General features: G+C 37.9%; 1 protein-coding gene across 2 annotated transcripts in view; it reads right to left on the reverse strand.

Annotated features, from left to right (window-relative positions):
* FILIP1 (filamin A interacting protein 1) overlaps window positions 1–16,760 on the reverse strand; it is a 222,715-nt gene extending 205,955 nt beyond the window's left edge. Inside the window, exon 1 of one of the 2 annotated variants that reach the window (XM_086707253.1) lies at window positions 16,640–16,760. In XM_086707253.1, coding sequence (XP_086563379.1) covers window positions 16,640–16,678 — 39 coding nt within the window. In that variant the 5' untranslated portion in view covers window positions 16,679–16,760. The remainder of the gene's footprint in view (window positions 1–16,639) is intronic. The other variant, XM_086707254.1, reaches the window with a different exon arrangement.
* Between the last annotated feature and the right edge of the window lie 1,615 nt (window positions 16,761–18,375).

An 18,375-nucleotide genomic window follows, 5' to 3' on the forward strand; every position in this document is an offset into this window, starting at 1 on the left:
GTTTATTTATTTTTGAGAGAAAGGGTAGCAGAGCATGAATGAGGGAGAGGCAGAGAGAGAGGGAAACATAGATCCGAAGCAGGCTCCAGGCTTTGAGCTGCCAGCACGGAGCCTGATGCGGGGCTCGAACCCACAAACTGTGAGATCATGACCTGAGCCGAAGTCAGACTCTCAACCGAATGAGCCACCCAGGTGTCCCAGAGAGCAAAAATCTTTTTTTTTTTTTTCCCAAGAGAGAGAAAATCTTAAGCAGACTCCACACTCATTGTGGAGCCAGATGCAAGGCTCGATCCCACGACCTAGAGATCATGACCTGAACCAAAATCAAGAGTTGACACTCAACCAACTTAGCCACCCAGGCACCTCTTGAGTAAAAATTATTTTAAGCTATATAGGCTATATAAGGCAGTATTTTGTGCACTGATGGGAGAAAAGGCCTGGCCACCATTACAGTGGCAAGTAGGGGATCTCTCACTGACCCATGTTTGTGGGGACCAACCTATGACTTTAGATGCACTCTCCACCAGTCCCTCCCACCTTCCATCTCATGCCTGGTAAAAAGTCACAGATGTCCTCTCTAGCAAGCCTAAGAACCCACCCCACTTCTGGAGCTCCTCTCTTGAGCTCTCAATAGCCCCACCCAGAAGCCAAAAGTTTTGTTCCCCAAAAACAATCTCTCCAAGCAACCTCATGTTCCACCTTCCTCTCCTTTTTTCCATCTCCAAAGGAGCACCAAGCAAATAGTAGATGGTCACATGTGCACCAGATGGTGGTATGTTGATGGGGTAACAAAAGGCCTTTTCCCTTATCTCTGCTTTAGAAATGTATGGAGACCTGATAGTGAGATTTAAATCATACTGACTACACAGACACCTGCTCAGGCTGCTACAGAGAAGCAGCAGACTCATGGGAAAATGGACCATCCTTAACACAGGGAACAGGCAGCAGAGGTCCCAGCAGCTTTAAAGATCCTCATCTACCATCTGGGTTGTTTAGATTCAAGAAAAGCAGCGTTTTTTTTTTAACACAGTTAAAGATTGCATACTATTTCTTATAACTCTGAGAATAGAATCCCTTGTGTAATACATGAGCATACCAGGGACTTTCAGACATTTTATTTTCCAAAATTGTATTTTATTTTCTAAAATAACTTTTAAAAGTTATTACATATGAAATTGTGGGACTCCTGTGGTGACTTTCCTTCATTCCCGTTTCACTTTTATCAGTGAAGCAGTAGGAGTTATTCAGTATGAGATAGAAGAAAGGCAAAATTTAAATTAAAAATTAAAAAATAGATAAGCCTCAATTCCAACACAGATTGCTGAAAAAAATCAAGACACTGAAGTATACAAATGTATATGAGGAAAAGTAGGAATAGTTCTAGTTAGGTATATGGTTGAGTAAAGAAAAGAGATGTGAAATCCACACCTTTGTCATTAGCTTTGTGACTCAAATTCAGTGAAAGATACCAAATGGGTGAGCAGATTCATATCCTTTCTCTTCATGTGATTAGTGAGATTTACAAAAAGCTGAATCAAGCCTAAAATAGATACTATACAACTAAATTCTGAAAGATAGTGCTGACTGCCCACAAAAACCCATTCTCCTTTTTCCTTTAATTGTGTAATAGCTGAGTTCTGATTACCCTGGTATTTCCCACAGTCCCTTGCAGTTAGATATGGCCTCCTCACTAAGCTCTCTCCATGTGAGCAAGAATGTTGCATGCCACTTCTGAATCTGGGCCTAAGACAAGGGACATAAGGTCGTCCCCATTCTTCCCCTTCCCACTGCTGGAACCTAGACATGGCACATTCTAGTTTGACCACATAAGCAAAGACATTACAGTCGTGGATCATGGAACAACAAGATAAAAGAAACATGAATCTCTGAATCTGAGTCCCACAGATCTGTCCCACTGAACTCTAGACTGTTAGGTGAGAAACTTCTCACCTAAAGAAACTTCTCTAGTCTTTAAACCACTGTATTTTGGGCTTTTTTTTTTTATGTTTTATTTTATTGTTTTTGAGAGAGAGAGAACAAGTGGTGGAGGGGCAGAGAGAGGGAAAGAGGGACTCCCATGCAGGCTCTATGCTCAGTGTGGAGCCCAATGCAGGGCTCAATCCCACAAACCATGAGATCATGACTTGAGCCACAATCAGGAGTTAGACACTTAACTGACAGAGCCACATAGGCACCCCTGGGTTCTCTTTTTTATTTTATTTTTTATTTCTTTAAGAGGATAAAACTTTTCCCAGTTTATTGTTCCTAGCTTAACCATGTTCTTAAAACAAAGCTCAAGATTATTTATAGGAATACAAAAATACCCAGCACTGAACAATCAAAATTTATCAACAGTCAAAAGAAGTATGAATGTCCTAAACACCCCAATTAAAAGTCAAAGATCGTCAGATTGGACAAAAAAGTGATACTCAATTGTATACTGGCTACAAGAAACTCACTTTAAATATAGGGGCAGAGATAGTTTAAGAGTCAAATGATGATGGGGCGCCTGGGTAGCTCACTTGGTTCAGCATCTGACTTTGGGTCAGGTCATGATCTCATGGTTTATAGGTTTGAGCCCGCATTGGGCTGTCTGTTGTCAGCACAGAGCCTGCTTCGATTCTCTGTCCCTCTCTCTCTATCTGCCACTCACACGCAGTCTCTCTCTCAAAACAAATACATAAACTTAAAAAAAAAGAGTAAAATGACGGAAAAAGATATTCCATAAAAACACTAGTCAAAAGTGGCCATATTCATGTAAGACAGAGGAGATGTCAGAGCAAAGACTATCACCAGGGATGAAGAGAATCCTTTCAGGTAGTATCATTTCTCTGATTCTCTTCTAGCCTTCTTTGTCCTCCCAACCTTTTTTTTTTTTAATATGAAATTTATTGTCAAATGGTTTCCGTATAACACCCAGTGCTCATCCCAACAGATGCCCTCCTCAATACCATCACCCACACTCCCCGCCCTCCCACCTCCCATCAACCCTCAGTTTGTTCTCGGTTTTTAAGAGTCTCTTATGTTTTGCCTCCCTCCCTCTCGAACCTTTTTTTTTCTTCCCCTCCCCCATGGTCTTCTGTTAAGTTTCTCAGGATCCACATATAAGTGAAAACATATGGCATCTGTCTTTCTCTGCCTGACTTATTTCACTTAGCATAATACCCTCCAGTTCCATCCACGTTGCTGCAAATGGCCAGATTTCATTCTTTCTCATTATCAAGTAGTATTCCATTGTATATATAAACCACATCTTCTTTACCCGTTCATCAGTTGATGGACATTTAGGCTCTTTTCATAATTTGGCTATTGCTGAGAGTGCTGCTATAAACATTGGGGTACAAGTGCCCCTGTGCATCAGCACTCCTGTATCCCTTGGGTAAATTCCTAGCAGTGCTATTGCTGGGTCATAGGGTAGGTCTATTTTTAATTTTTTGAGGAACCTCCACACTGTTTTCCAGAGCGGCTGCACCAGTTTGCATTCCCACCAACAGTGCAAGAGGGTTCCAGTTTCTCCACATCCTCTCCACTCCAGCATCTATAGTTTCCTGATTTGTTCATTTTGGCCACTCTGACTGGCGTGAGGTGATATCTGAGTGTGGTTTTGATTTGTATTTCCCTGATGAGAAGCGACATTGAGCATCTTTTCATGTGCTTGTTGGCCATCTGGATGTCTTCTTTAGAGAAGTGTCTATTCATGTTTTCTACCCATTTCTTCACTGGATTATTTGTTTTTCGGGTGTGGAGTTTGGTGAGTTCTTTGGGTTCTCTTTTTTATAGGAGCTTAGCCTTACACAGACTGTTTCAGACAAGAAAGTATATTATGAAAGGAAGGGTATAGTATTCAATGACAATATATTCTAAAAGGAGATAAATTTAATTTTTTTTCCATAGCTATCTTTTACTGAACCTTAGCTAAACATTGTACTAGCATAGAAGCCATATTAGTGGCCATCCCATATTCCTGGGACTTTTCAGTGTGCTCTGGTGAAATTCCAACTGCTGCTATCTGCATCCCTGTGCCTCAGTGCTCTTCTTCCAGCTCTATGCAGGTGTAGACTTAAGTGCTAAGGAATTAATATCCTCAAGAGCAGCCATTAACCAATGACCTCCCAGGAGTTGGTGTATTAACATCCCCACTCCCTCACAGCTTGGGTGAAATAGCTTTAAGGTGTGTGCTTTGCATCAGTTTTGCAGAGTTTCTCTATAGAATTAAGCTCCAGGTACCTTTTGTGGTACCTGGCTTATCCATGCACTCTTTATTGGCTGTCTTCCAGTCACTCAGTCGCTTGCCTCTACTTCCCTACCATATTTCTGAACTTCCCAAAAAAACTAATTTCACTCAAATCATTGCCTTGGAGTTGCCTGTGAGAACCCAAATTAACATAGCCAGCTACTTCATATTCACCATCTCAGCTAAAACAATTCTTTTTTTTCTTTTTCTTTTTTCTTTTTTAGAGAAAGAGAGAACACAAACGAGTTGGGGAGCAGGGCAGAAGAGAGAGAGAATCCCAAGTAGGCTCCATGCTCAGCACGGAGCCTGATGCAGGGTTCAATCCCACAACCTTATGGTCATGACCTGAGCTGAAATCAAGAGACAGACCCCAGGGCATCTGAGTGGCTCAGCCGGTTAAGTGTCTGACTCTTGGTTTTGGCTCTGGTTGTGATCTTGCATTTCGTGAGTTTGAGCCCCACACTGGGCTCTGCACTGACAGTCTGCTTGGGATTCTCTCTGCCCCTACCCCTACCTAGCACACTCTGTCTCTCTCTCTCTCTCTCTCAAAATAAATAAACTTAAAAAAAATTGTTTTTAAAGAGTCCTACACTCAACCCACTAGCCACCCAGGCGCCCAGCCAAAACAATTTTTTCAATATAGTCTTTATTATTAGATAGTATTATGTTATTTTTATGGATGAAGAAATAAAACTTGTGAGAGGTAAGGAACTTGACCAAGGTGAGTGTCAGAACTAGAATTAGTTGGAACTCAGGACTATCTCACTCATAAGTTTTTGCACGTTCCAATATACTAGGCTCTACCAGAACTGGAAGTTTTCTAATTATCTATCGATTCAACTTTCAGTAGATGATGATGTTGGAAGTTTTATGATTGGATGATATATTTTCAGGGAAATTAGACAAAATAGATTCTACATTAGCCTATAATATTTTGTGTTTTAAAAAAGACATCTGGTAACATTTTTTGTCAAACAGACATTTTTTAGCCTGAACAGGAAAAAAAAAAGCAATTTTCAGCTGCTTGCTAACACATATTATGTAGCCCTATTTAAATTAGTCAAATCGGGGCGCCTGGGTGGCGCAGTCGGTTAAGCGTCCGACTTCAGCCAGGTCACGATCTCGCGGTCCGTGAGTTCGAGCCCCGCGTCGGGCTCTGGGCTGATGGCTCAGAGCCTGGAGCCTGTTTCCGATTCTGTGTCTCCCTCTCTCTCTGCCCCTCCCCCGTTCATGCTCTGTCTCTCTCTGTCCCAAAAATAAATAAACGTTGAAAAAAAAAATTTTTTAATTAGTCAAATCCTCACCAGAGCTACTTTGGTTGAATAAATCTACTTCTTAAGAGTCTGTATAGATTCTTTCATTTGGCAACTTAGCTCTACTCACTTCCTTATCAAGACTTTAATAGAGAAAACAGTAGTAGGTGAATGCACATCATGACATAAATAATTCATAAGGCTTGGGGCTCAGGAATTTTTGTATCTGAACAATTAATCAATCTACCTACGGAATTAATAGAATTTTGGTTTTAGGATTTCAGAAGTCAGTCAACAAATAAATTTTGAGATATTTGATGAGACAAAGTTAACCTTCCTACACTCTCCCTAATGCAAGTACTCTTAAGACTAATTCTATAGGAAGCAAGCACACAGAGAGGATCATGAAAATTTAAGGAAATGACAGTTTCTTTACCATGTATTGTATTAGCAATTTAATCTGTGCATTCTTTTTAGATTTTAAGTTAACAGTCTGCCAGGAAACACCCTGCAAAGTTGTCACACACGGGCAATATACCAGGTTAATAGAATGTTGGAAATAGCATGGAAGTGTTAGGAGATCTCAGAGAAAAACGCTGTTTACTCTTCACCACCACTAGATATAATCTAAACATTACTTCCCTGAAAGGATATGCAGTGTCACTTACATTCAGCCTAGGCAATTGCATTTCTCTCCTGGTCTTTGCTGAACTGTGCAACATGAACGTAAGCTTTGGTTATTTGAGGTAAACGAACCCTGTGGTCATGCCTGTTTCAAGTGAAGCTAATGTCAATAAGGACAGGCATGGAGGAGAAACTAAAAGCCCCAAAACACTTATTATCTTCACAAAATGTAATGAGTCAGTTCCTACCCTTATTGATGTCAGATTTTTATAGGGAACATTACATCACATAAAGTCTGAAGAAGAATGGAAGCCAGAATAAACAGAGCCATGCATCAAAAAGTCTTAAGTCTCACAGCAGACAGTGTAGCTAATGTAGTCATATTCATAGAATTTTTTATCCAGACTACAGCAATAAAACAGAAATATGCACATTGGAATATATTTATCTACCTCATAAAGTGTATAACATTTTATGTACACATGTAAATAAAAGGACTTTGCCTGTCTCCAGAAATGTACATGCTTTTCATTTCTCTAATGACTCACACATGAGGTTGCATAAAGTTTAATTAAGTCGTGAAATGTAGAAGATATATATACCAAACATATTTCATCTTAAAATTAATTTTGCCTATTTAAAAAAAAATACTCAACATTCCATAACATGTCCTCATTTTAAGCTCTCAAGACTTAAATATTATTTCATTGAGAATGTTATATTGCCTCAGTTTTAAAACAAAGTTAAACATTAAGAGTATCAGTAATGGGATAGTAGTATTGTGATTATTATTGTTTTTTTAAGTTCTCATTTATTGGTGATATAAACAAGCATTTACAGGCCGAATGACACAATCTCTTGGGTCTGCTTTACAATGCTTCAAATACTTTGGAAAAAATAAAAGTTTGGGGGTATCGATGAAACAACAGTGCAGAATGCTGATAATTATTGAAGGTGGAAAAAGAGCATAAATGGGCTCATTATATTATTTTCTCTCATCTTATATATGTTTTAAATTTCCATTATAAAAACATAAAACAAGAAAAATATTAACTGAATAAAAATCACACAGTCTCTATTTAAAAGAGAAAGTTAGGAGCAGTAACAGTGAGATACAGCAATTTATATCAATAGAGATGGTGTAATTTTGGTTTTATGCTTTACAATGACCATATTAGGTACTTTCTGTGATAGTATTAATTTAGCATGCATCTGAAAGATTTTAATTACATATGGAAACTACAGTTTTCTTAAATATGTTCAAAAGCTATCTTAAAGTATTTATAAAAAGTCACCTTTGGAACTAAAAATATGATCTTTTTATAAAAGTAAAATAGTCTCATCTCTATCATTTTCCATATGTTTGGAAGGGATTTACAAAGTGGGACAGCCCCTGGGGTGAAAAATCCCAGAGAAATCCCAGATAGAGGTGCATCTTAACAATTCAGTAACCCTGTCTATAGTTCCTCTTTGCACAGAAGTTCTGGACATCTTTCTGACAGAGATTTTTAGGCAGCATTTGTTGATACATATTTTCAAGAATCTGGTCAATAATATATAACATAATTACTAAATCATATCTTTTGTTTATAACATGCAAGGGAAACGAAATATGTATTCATGGTAGGTAAGTAATAGAATTTCATGTTAGTTTAAATGGATTTTAACAATGGGGTTTGTGGTTCTACGTTAGGCCTTATTTACATCTGAAGAAAAAAGTTCTTAAAATTAATACATTTGTTTTTCAACAAAATCATTTGCTTCAGCAAATGATCAGGTTGTTCTTAACATCGATGAATTGTGCTTGAGTGCCACCTGGTGGCTCTCTGCCTCCATACAGCAGGATTTCCCTTTGATCCTGGGCCTGAGAAAACCCTTGCACCAGCCTGGCATTCCAGATGCCAAATTAAAATAAGACATTATTTGCCAGACAGATAGATCGACTACTCAAAGACTGTAGCATCCTGAACCTCATAACACAATAATATCTTTATTTCATATTCATCCTCTTCATACTAGTTCAAATCCTGTATGTTCAAGTCCAAATATTCCCAGCCTGAGAGACTCTGCATTTTCTACACATTCTTCACATTTTGTGATGTCTACCCTGTTATTTATAGCTGCAGTCACAGCTGCCTCTAGATCAGTGGTTCTCAATCTTGAATGCTATTTGAATCATATTGAGTGTTTTTTAAAAAATGACGGAGGCCCAAACCCAGAAAATCTGCTATAATAGGTCTGGAATGGGGTCATTTTGTAAAGGATTGTCTGTTCTTGAAAGGTGAGAATTATTTCTTCTTCATCTCTGAGAAAGTACATTGTGTTGAACATACTAAGAACACAATATATGTGACAAAGATAAAGCAACTCTAGAGTCTACATGTTTGTTTTAAAACAAGGCAAGAACTGGTCCATCTGCAGAATCTTTGATTCATGGGCTCTGCTAAGAGTATGCCATTGTCCCATCCCCCAGAAGACAAACTAAGGGTACAAATAGCTCCTTTTTCACTCAGTCCCATGCAATTCAATAAAAAAATTTAGTATCCAGATATTTTTTAAGTTAAGAACTACATTGTGGCAAATTTATATATATAGCAACACATACATAAAATCATGAATCACAATATTATTTATAATAGAAAAATATCAGAAATAATCCAATACTTATTTATAGGAGACTGGTTGAATAAATTATAGTATGGAGTACCATGTGAGCATAAAAAAGAAAATAAGAGAGATCTCTATGAGTTACTACGAAATTATTTCCACCATATGTTGATAAGTAAACATGACAAAGTCTGAAATGTCTATTCTATACTCCTTATTGTGTAAGAAAGAAAGAGAAATACATGTTTGTTTTGCCAAAAACAGGAAATGAAGAATAAACAAAATAATGAAGACATTTACCTTTAGAAGACAGGTGGGAAATGGAAGAAATAAGGATGGAGTGACATTCTGTGAGCACACCATCTCACAGTTTCAACCTTTGAATCATATAAATGTTTTTACATAATCAAAAATTAAATGACAGTATGAAAAAAAAATTAAATTGGCCATAAACACAAATAAATGGACCCAAATATATCAAAGTATATTTAATATAACCAAACAGAAAGAAGAATTAATTCAAGTAACTTTTGAACACATTACTATACATGCTTTAAAAATATGTTTTTAATGTTTTTTTTATTATTTTTGAGAGAGAGACAGAGTGCAAGTGGGGGAGGGGCAGAGAGAGAGGGAGACATAGAATCTGAAACCTGCTCCAGGCTCTGAGTTGTCAGCCCAGAGCCCAATGCAGGGCTCAAACTCCCAAACCGCGAAATCATGACCTGAGCAGAAGTTGGATGCTTAACCAACTGAGCCACCAGGTGCCCCTACTACACATCCTTAGTGGGATATATTCTATGAACAAAAAGAAAAGAAATATTTACTTACTATACTACTCTTAGTAGTCATATTGTATTAAAATTCTAAAACTATTCTATTGTAGGATATTGTAAATAACATATTATTGTTACTATGATCCAAGATTTTCAGTATAAAAAAGTTACATATAACTTTTTATATATAATATATATATGCATATATATTAAACAAAAGCAAAGCTAAACCCTAAAATGTTAAATTTGTAATATTTTAAAAACTAAATTAAAACAAAGCAATCTCTTAGCCCATAAAAATAAAAGTATATCCAATTGAAGCTACAATCACATAGAAAAGAATTTTTCCAAGTAACTTTTAAAAATAAAATGTGATTGCATATCTTTACAGAAATATACCCTAAGGATGAAAAGAACTGCAAAATAAAAAAAAAAAAGTAACTATTTTCAGTAATCATATTGTAGACAACAGTGTTATTCTGAAATTGTTATTCAGGATAAAGCCAATGACTATGAGATATGCTAATTCTTTCATTACTGGTGTCACTGAGAACCAAGGTTCTTGGCATGGAGGAAAAGAAATAAAAATGTAAGACAGAAGCTTTTAGTAAAAACCCTACAGTCTTAAATTTGAATTGGTTGTATTATTCAGGATATATTATTGGATGTACTATTCAGTATAATCGAGGATATAATTCTTCTTAAAAAGAAATTCCTAGCTCTCTCTACTGAAAAGGCCAGAAACAATGATTGTATCATTGGTAATGAGCATCCCTGGAGCTTAGACTATGTTAATCTAAATACCATTTCACTCTAAAAAAAGAGAAGTAGCCGGTTCCAGGTCTAGGGCAGAGACAATATAAAGCAAACTTGGAACCTCTTACACCACAAGGCAAGGAAATGCTCAAAGACTAGTGAGGGCATGTCTTGATTAGAAGAGGCTTCCATTAGCTAAATCTGGGATAATCTGAGCATCAAAGAAGACCAAAACCAGTAAAGGATTAAAACGTCAAGTTAAAAATAGAGTCCCTAATGGCACACAAAAGAAATAGAGACATAAAAGAGGTGGGGAGAATGTTGACAGGAAGAAAAACTCTTCTTCTTTTTTTTTTTCAACGTTTATTTATTTTTAGGACAGAGAGAGACAGAGCATGAACGGGGGAGGGGCAGAGAGAGAGGGAGACACAGAATCGGAAACTGGCTCCAGGCTCTGAGCCATCAGCCCAGAGCCTGACGCAGGGCTCGAACTCACAGACCGCGAGATCGTGACCTGGCTGAAGTCGGACGCTTAACCGACTGCGCCACCCAGGCGCCCCAGAAAAACTCTTCTTGATAGAGGAATGACAGCTAATAATTATAAAGGAGTGAAAGAATTTTCTTAAACTAATCACTTTATCTTCCATAGCCTAATAACTGATTTAGGTGAGAATCATTAATGGATGATAAAACTATTGCTTAAAGGTTGATGGGAAACAGTATATTCACATGGTCTCTAAGTACCCTATGAAATACTTACTAATGTCAAAGAGAATATACCTTCAGAAAGGAGCCATCTGGCAGTCTGCCCTTAACCAAATGATTATATATTTTGCATCACCAGTAGGAAGACAAACTGACCTACTGAGCTTCCTGATGTCATGTAGTAAGTACACATCAACTATGATTCAGGCTCACCAGAAATATTTAATTTAAACCTAATCAAAAGGAAATCATAATACAAATTCATTATGTGAGACATTTACAATGTCATGAAAAACTAAACAAGGTAGAAGGAATGTTCTAGTTTAAAGAGACATGGCAACAAAATATGATGTATGAATCTTGATCATACCCAAAAAAGCAAAAACAGCTATAAAAGTTATTTTATGTACAGCTAGGGAGGGGCAGAGAGAGAGAATCCCAAGCAGGCTCTGAACCACCAGTACAGAGCCTGATGTGGAGCTCGAACTCACAAACTGTGAGATCATGACCTGAGTCGAAGTCAGATGCTTAACTGACTGTGCCACACAGGTGCCCCCAAAATTGCATATCTAAATGAAAAGATTTTGAGTTAATAATGACCTTAGAAATCACCTAACTAAACCTCCTCAGTATGTAGATGAGAAAACTGATTCAGAGATTCAGTGGCTTGTCCAAATTCAACAAATGTTTAGTGCAAAAGCTGTGAAATCTAAAGTATACAATCCATAGTGGTTTCCATTAATCCATTTATTGAGCAACTCCTATATGCCAAGCAGTCCTACTTCCCATTTGAGATGAACCAAGAAGAACATACTAAATGAGGAAATGCATATATAACTCAATCATTACAAATTTCAAATTTAAATTTAAAATTGATTGAGCAAAGGAGAAGGCAGAAATGCTGGCTTTGAAGATGGAGGGGTTCATGAGCCAAGGCACATGGACAGCTACAGAAGCTTGGAACAGCCTCAGCTGATAGCCAGCTGGGAATGGTGACTGCTCCGATCCACACCTACAAGGAACTGAATTCTGCCAAGCATCTAAATGAGCAAGGTAAAGAATTCTTCCCTAGAGCTTCCAGAAAGGAATGCAACCTTAATGACACCTTGATTTTAGCTCAGTGAAACTCACAGTAGACATCTGACCTACAGAACTGTTAAATAATAAATTCGTATTGTTTAAAAAAAAAAAATGGTTATGGGGCACCTGGGTGGCTCAGTCAGTTGGGCATCTGACTTCCGCTCAGGTCATGATCTTGAGGTTTGTGAGTTTGAGCCCCGCGTCGGGCTCTGTGCTGACAGTTCAGAGCCTGCAGCCTGCTTCAGATTCTGTGTCTCCCTCTCTCTCTGCCCCTCTCCCGCTCACTCTCTGTCTCTCAAAAATAAATAAATTTTTAAAAAAAAACTTTACAAAAAAAAAAAAACGGTCTATGAAAAATAGGGGCACCTGGGTGGCTCAGTCGGTTAAGCATCCTATTTTGGCTCAGGTCATGATCTCATGGTTTGTGAGTTTGAGTCCCATGTCGGGCTTTGTGCTGACAGCTCAGAGCCTGGATCCTGCTTCAGATTCTGTGTCTCCTCCATCTCTGCCCCCACTCGCACCCCTGCTCGCACTCTGTCTCTCTCTCTATCAAAAATAAATAAACATTAAAAAAAAATTTTTTTAAACAATGGTTGGACAAAAATAGGAACCAGGGATTTGTTAGTTCATATACCCGGAAAGGGTAGCTGTGGAGACGAAACAGGTCTCAGGTACCACTGGAATAGAACTCAGATTATGTTTACTATTTCTCTTCATATTTTGGCTGTACCTCTCTTTGTATGAGGGTCTCTGTGTTTCTATTTAGAGACAGATTTCCTTCATGTCACAGAGGATGGATACAGCCACGGAAACTCCAGAACTACTACTCAGCTCACCATTAAAGAAAACAGAGGACCTCCCTTTTAGTGTCCATATGTAATATCACATAGAAGGTTACTGATTGTCCCAGATCAGATCATGTAAAAACAAAACAAAACAAAACAAAAGACAAAAAACAAAACCTGGCCTGAGGGTCAGAACACTGTATTTGGCCAGATTTGGGTCACGTGCAACCCCACTGTCCACTAGTAAGCTGACACGTAACTGACAGCCCTATCACTCCTGCCTGCCTACCCCCAACCCCACCAACCACATGGAGCAAGATAAGGGCAGATTCCCTAAGATGAAGGTGAAAAGGAACACCAGGCAGACAAAAACAAAAGAAAGAGGTAATAACTACAGTGAGTAAACAACAGGAACAAATTATAAAGGTAAAAATGCATACGAACTATTCAGGAAGTAGTACAAACTCAGTTCTGGTAGGGTTCCAGGGAATAATGAGAGAAAAGGTACTTGGGGCTATATTGTGAAAGTTAGTAAAATAGTGAAACGTCAGGCAGAAGAAAGTGGTACCTATTAGGTAGAAAGTGGAGAGCCACCAGCTTTAAAAACAAACACACAATGGCATGATTTAATTTGGGTTGTGGGAAGATTATCAGTCATCAGTTTATAAAAGTGTAGTCCTAGGTCCACCAACATCAGAAATTATCTGGGTACTTTGTTAAAAATGCAAAATCCTGAGTCCTACCCAAATTTATCAAATGAGAATCTCTAAAGGTGGGTCACAGATAGCTGCATTAGAAATAAGAACCACAGGGACACCTGGGTGGCTCAGTTTGTTAAGCATCTGACTTTGGGTCAGGTCATGATCTCATAGTTCATGAGTTCAAGCCCCATGTCAGGCTCTGTGCTGACAGCTCAGAGCCTGGAACCTGCTTTAGATTCTGTGTCTCCCTCTCTCTCTGCCCCTCACTCACTCACACTCTGTCTCTGTCTCTCAAAAATAAATAAATGTCGGGGCGCCTGGGTGGCGCAGTCGGTTAAGCGTCCGACTTCAGCCAGGTCACGATCTCGCGGTCCGTGAGTTCGAGCCCCGCGTCGGGCTCTGGGCTGATGGCTCAGAGCCTGGAGCCTGTTTCTGATTCTGTGTCTCCCTCTCTCTCTGCCCCTCCCCCGTTCATGCTCTGTCTCTCTCTGTCCCAAAAAAATAAATAAACGTTAAAAAAAAAAAAAATTAAAAAAATAAATAAATAAATAAATAAATAAATAAATGTTAAATTTTTTTTTCTTTTTTAAAAAAGAAAGAAAGAAGCACCACAGGCATTATTTCTACATTCTAAAAGCTGAGAACAAATAGGGTAGAATTTTAATAAGAAAAATGTTTAACAGTATACATTTCCAAAATGTTTTAGATAATTAAAACCTCCCACTTAATCCTTATGCATTTTGTCTGTTACTACTAACTAGCAGAGTGATGGGTCAATAATTTAACTGCTCTGAGCCACAGCTACCCAGTCTGTGAAAAGTAAAATTTGGACTAATAATTAATCTCCTTTAACATTATAATACCATGATTTTTAAATCCTGTTTCTTGAAATATTTCTACATCCCTATGCAGTAAAAGGTTAATTCAGCAGGCTTGGGTTGTTACTCAACCCTGCCCATTCCAAAGAAAGGGCAATCCCTTGATGGCCCTGGAAAATTACTTCTGCCTTGGGATATCCTGCCAGATGAGAGGGTTTTTATATACCTCAGGCCTTGGGCCATGTTGCATCAGTTTGGCCTTTGTGAGGCTGGATCCCCACATAAAAATACTAATCCCCAATTGACTGATCCCAAAGAAAAATACTGGATACCAAGGCTCAGGAAAGTTTCCCTGGTTCACTACTTTGCACATGTCACACGTCACTGATGGGAGAAAAGAGCATCCAACTACAACTACACTAAAAGACAACACCTAGAAGCTCATTCCTGGACTTGAGCCATGTGTATTTTCTCAATGCTGATTTTAATCTTCATCTTTCCACTGTAATAAACCATAGCCATGAATATAACAGCCTTTCTGAGTTCTGTGAGCCTTTCTAGCAAATCATCAAATCTGAGGTTGGTCTTGGAGACCCTTGACACAATGAGCATTTCAACATTACACTGTCAGTGTGGCTTCCAATTCAAGTAAGCTTAAATATTGTTTAAATAAAACATTCTGTATTAATTTTTCATTCTGCTGCCTTCAACTTAATATCTACTAGAAATATATCCTAAAGAAATCATAATGAAATAAAGAAAGCCATATCTTAATTTAAAAGCTAATTGCAGTATAGTAGAAAATTGAAACAACCTAAAATTTAAATAATCTAGGTATGCTTTACTGAATGATAATATGTCCATTTAGTGGAATAGTTATTAAAATGGCTTTAAAATTTTTTTAATGTTTATTTATCTTCGAGAGAGAGACAGACAGGGCGTGAATGGGGGAGGGGCAGAAAGAGAGGGAGACACAGAATTCAAAGGAGGCTCCAAGCTCTGAGCTGTCAGCACAGAGTCTGATGTGGGGCTTGAACCCATGAACTGTGAGATCATGACCTGAACCAAAGTTGGACACTCAACCGACTGAGTTACCCAGGTGCCCTAAAATGTTTAATTAAAGAACACAACTGTTTCCAAACCGTGTATGCATATAGACAAAAACTAAAAGAGAACATGGACAAACAGGAGATTATTTACTGTAGTATTCAAAGATTTAAAAAAATTTTTTTAATGTTTATTTATTTTTGACAGAGAGAGACAGCATGAGCGGGGGAGGGGCAGAGAGAGAGGGAGACAGAATCTGAGCAGGCTCCAGGCTCCGAGCTATCAGTACAGTGCCTGACATGGGGCTCGAACTCACAGACCGCAAGATCATGACCTGAGCCAAAGTCGGAGGCTCAACTGACTGAGCCACCCAGGCGCCCCTCAAACATTTTTTACTGATTATTGTTGCTATAATAAAATTGTTTTTATAATAAGTAAATATTTTAAGTGCCAAATTATAAATGTAATTCTCTGGTTCATGGTACTAATTCAATATTCTTAATATGAATAATAAAAATCAAGATCACTGACACCATAAACCATCCACTAACTAAAATAGATATTGTAGGCTCTAGGTGGAACCCAAGTCCCTACACAGGATTAGGAAATAAGAGAGAGGGGCAATATGGAAAACATGTAGTGGAAAGGGATTGGTCAGAGGGCCAAACCCACACATTGAGTACCGGCTTTACCTGCCTCTAGCTGTGAAGTCATGAGCAGTCTCCTTCACCTTGCAGAACCTGAGTTTCCTCATTTGTTAAATGGGAACAATAATAAAGGCTTTACAGAATTACTGCCACAATAAATGAGTAAAACACTTAATGCAGTGCCTGCACAAGAAAAAGCTAAATAAATGTTCAGTCTCTGCCTTCTCCCTCAATTCTACACTCAAAGATTGCAGATGTTAATCTATAAAGTTTTTTAAAGTGCTTTTCTCCTGTGACACCTACTTTCCATACCATATTAATTATGAAGGTATTTATTCTCATGGTATAAAGAATGGTGACCCAATAGATCTGAAGAGAAATCTTAATTTCTAGGTGATTGGTAACACATACATCACTTTTTTTTCATTTAGGTAAGTCAAAAATCCAATTTTGAAAATCAAATAATCTCATCTGAACCTGTTACTAATTTTCAAATCCAGAATAAAGCAACATTAACACAACAAATATTTATCAGAGGCCATTAATGAGTCAAAAACAACAATAAAAATAGAAAAATAATGAAATAATAATAGGTAGGGATCTTACCACAGCCACTGTCACTGCTTTCCAAAAGCTTCTGGGCATTGTATTTTGCTAAGGAATTCAATGATGGAAATTTCTCAAAATTGTTTCTTTCTTTTTAAGTGCAAAACAGAAAATTGTGGTCAAATTGTCTTTCCATGGTTATTTCAAAAGCAAAATAAAATGATAGTGCACAAATATTTTCATGCAGTTTGCAAAGTTGCATAGTACATCCATCCAGTCTATCTGACATGTTACTCTATGTTTTTGTGTGGGAAGTAATGTCTCTTACCAAAGCATGCTCTTTATTTGGTCAAACAGAAGATTCAGAGAAAAACAAGTAAGGCAATCTTCATTTTCTTACTAGTGGGAGTCAAGTGTGCATTGAAGAAATATTTGTCATGCTCACCACATTTTTGTTATATACTTGTCTCACAGAGCCAGTGTACAACTTTGAAGAAAGAAGAATAACTGCTGTGTATAATGCTGGAAAAATACTCCCTGCTATCCAGCTTCCCTCCTACAGGATAGCCAGGCCAATCTTTCTGAAACATAACTTTGAATTCTGAATCTTGCTCAAAATTTCCAAAAGTCTTCCTTTTGTCTTTTGCCTGACAGCCAGGCTGTCCAGCCCAACTTTAGTGATTGCTCCCACCAAAAGCCCCCAATAACAAGGCCAAACTAGTCCACCTCTGTACTTTGCTCATCCTGCTACAACTGCTTAGAATGACTTTTGTCGAAATCCTAAGCATCTGTCAACACCCAGCTCAAGCCCTCTCTCATTCATAAGACCTTTCCTAGTCCTTGTGGTTCACACATTAGCTCTGTCTGAATGCCCATAGCAGCTTTTGTATGAACTCTTCTTTTGGTATTTAATAAAATACTCTCTTGTACCCTTGCCATGTCTTTTTATGATTCACCGTCTACTGCAGCTGTCGGAAAATGCAAGTGTATACCACTCCCTCCTTTGTTAATAAAATGTTTCCCCCACCCCCACCCGTGTGGACTTTGGGGTTTGACTTGCTTTGACCAATGAAATAGTTGGTATGTAACACTTCCAAACAGAAGCTTTTAAAGGAATTGCAATATTCCAAAAGTCTCCTACCTCCTATGCCCTCCACCTTCAGAAAAGCATGTTGTACATAAAGTTTTCCTTTAGTTTAGGTCCTAAAATAAGGAGATATGTGGAGGAAATTCAGCCTGGAGTTTGTAGAACAATCACAACATCCAACCAGTAGCTGACAGTATGGACCTGAACAAGAAATAAATATTTATTATTGTGAACTGCCGAGAATTTGAGATTGCTTATCACATAGTGAAAGACAACTGATATAATAACTATTATTTCTTAGGTACTATGTCCTATATCCACAATATCTCATCTAACCAACACAATAATCCTATGTGTTAGCATACTTCATTATCCCCATTTTACATATGAGAAAATGAGAATAAGAGAGATAAGGTAACTAATCCAAAACACACAATGCTGTAAAATTCTACAATCAGACACATTTAGCTTTGAAGTTAGATTCCGTCACTTACTGAATATAGTATCATAGGCATAATATAGTCTCACTGGAACTCAGTCACATATATAATAAAGATAATGCTTAAGTTCTTCTCACTGTACTTCTAACGGCTGTTGGAAGGATTAAATTAAATAATGTGAATGACCAAATAATTTAATAAATTAGTGAGTTTTAATTTATGTCACCTCTAAATTAGGCCCTGAGATAAAGACTTGGTGTGGGTAGTTT

The sequence above is a fragment of the Puma concolor genome, chromosome B2 (assembly GCF_028749965.1).
Source record: "Puma concolor isolate L17-30 chromosome B2, mPumCon1.1.hap2, whole genome shotgun sequence".
NCBI classification, from domain to species: domain Eukaryota; kingdom Metazoa; phylum Chordata; class Mammalia; order Carnivora; family Felidae; genus Puma; species Puma concolor.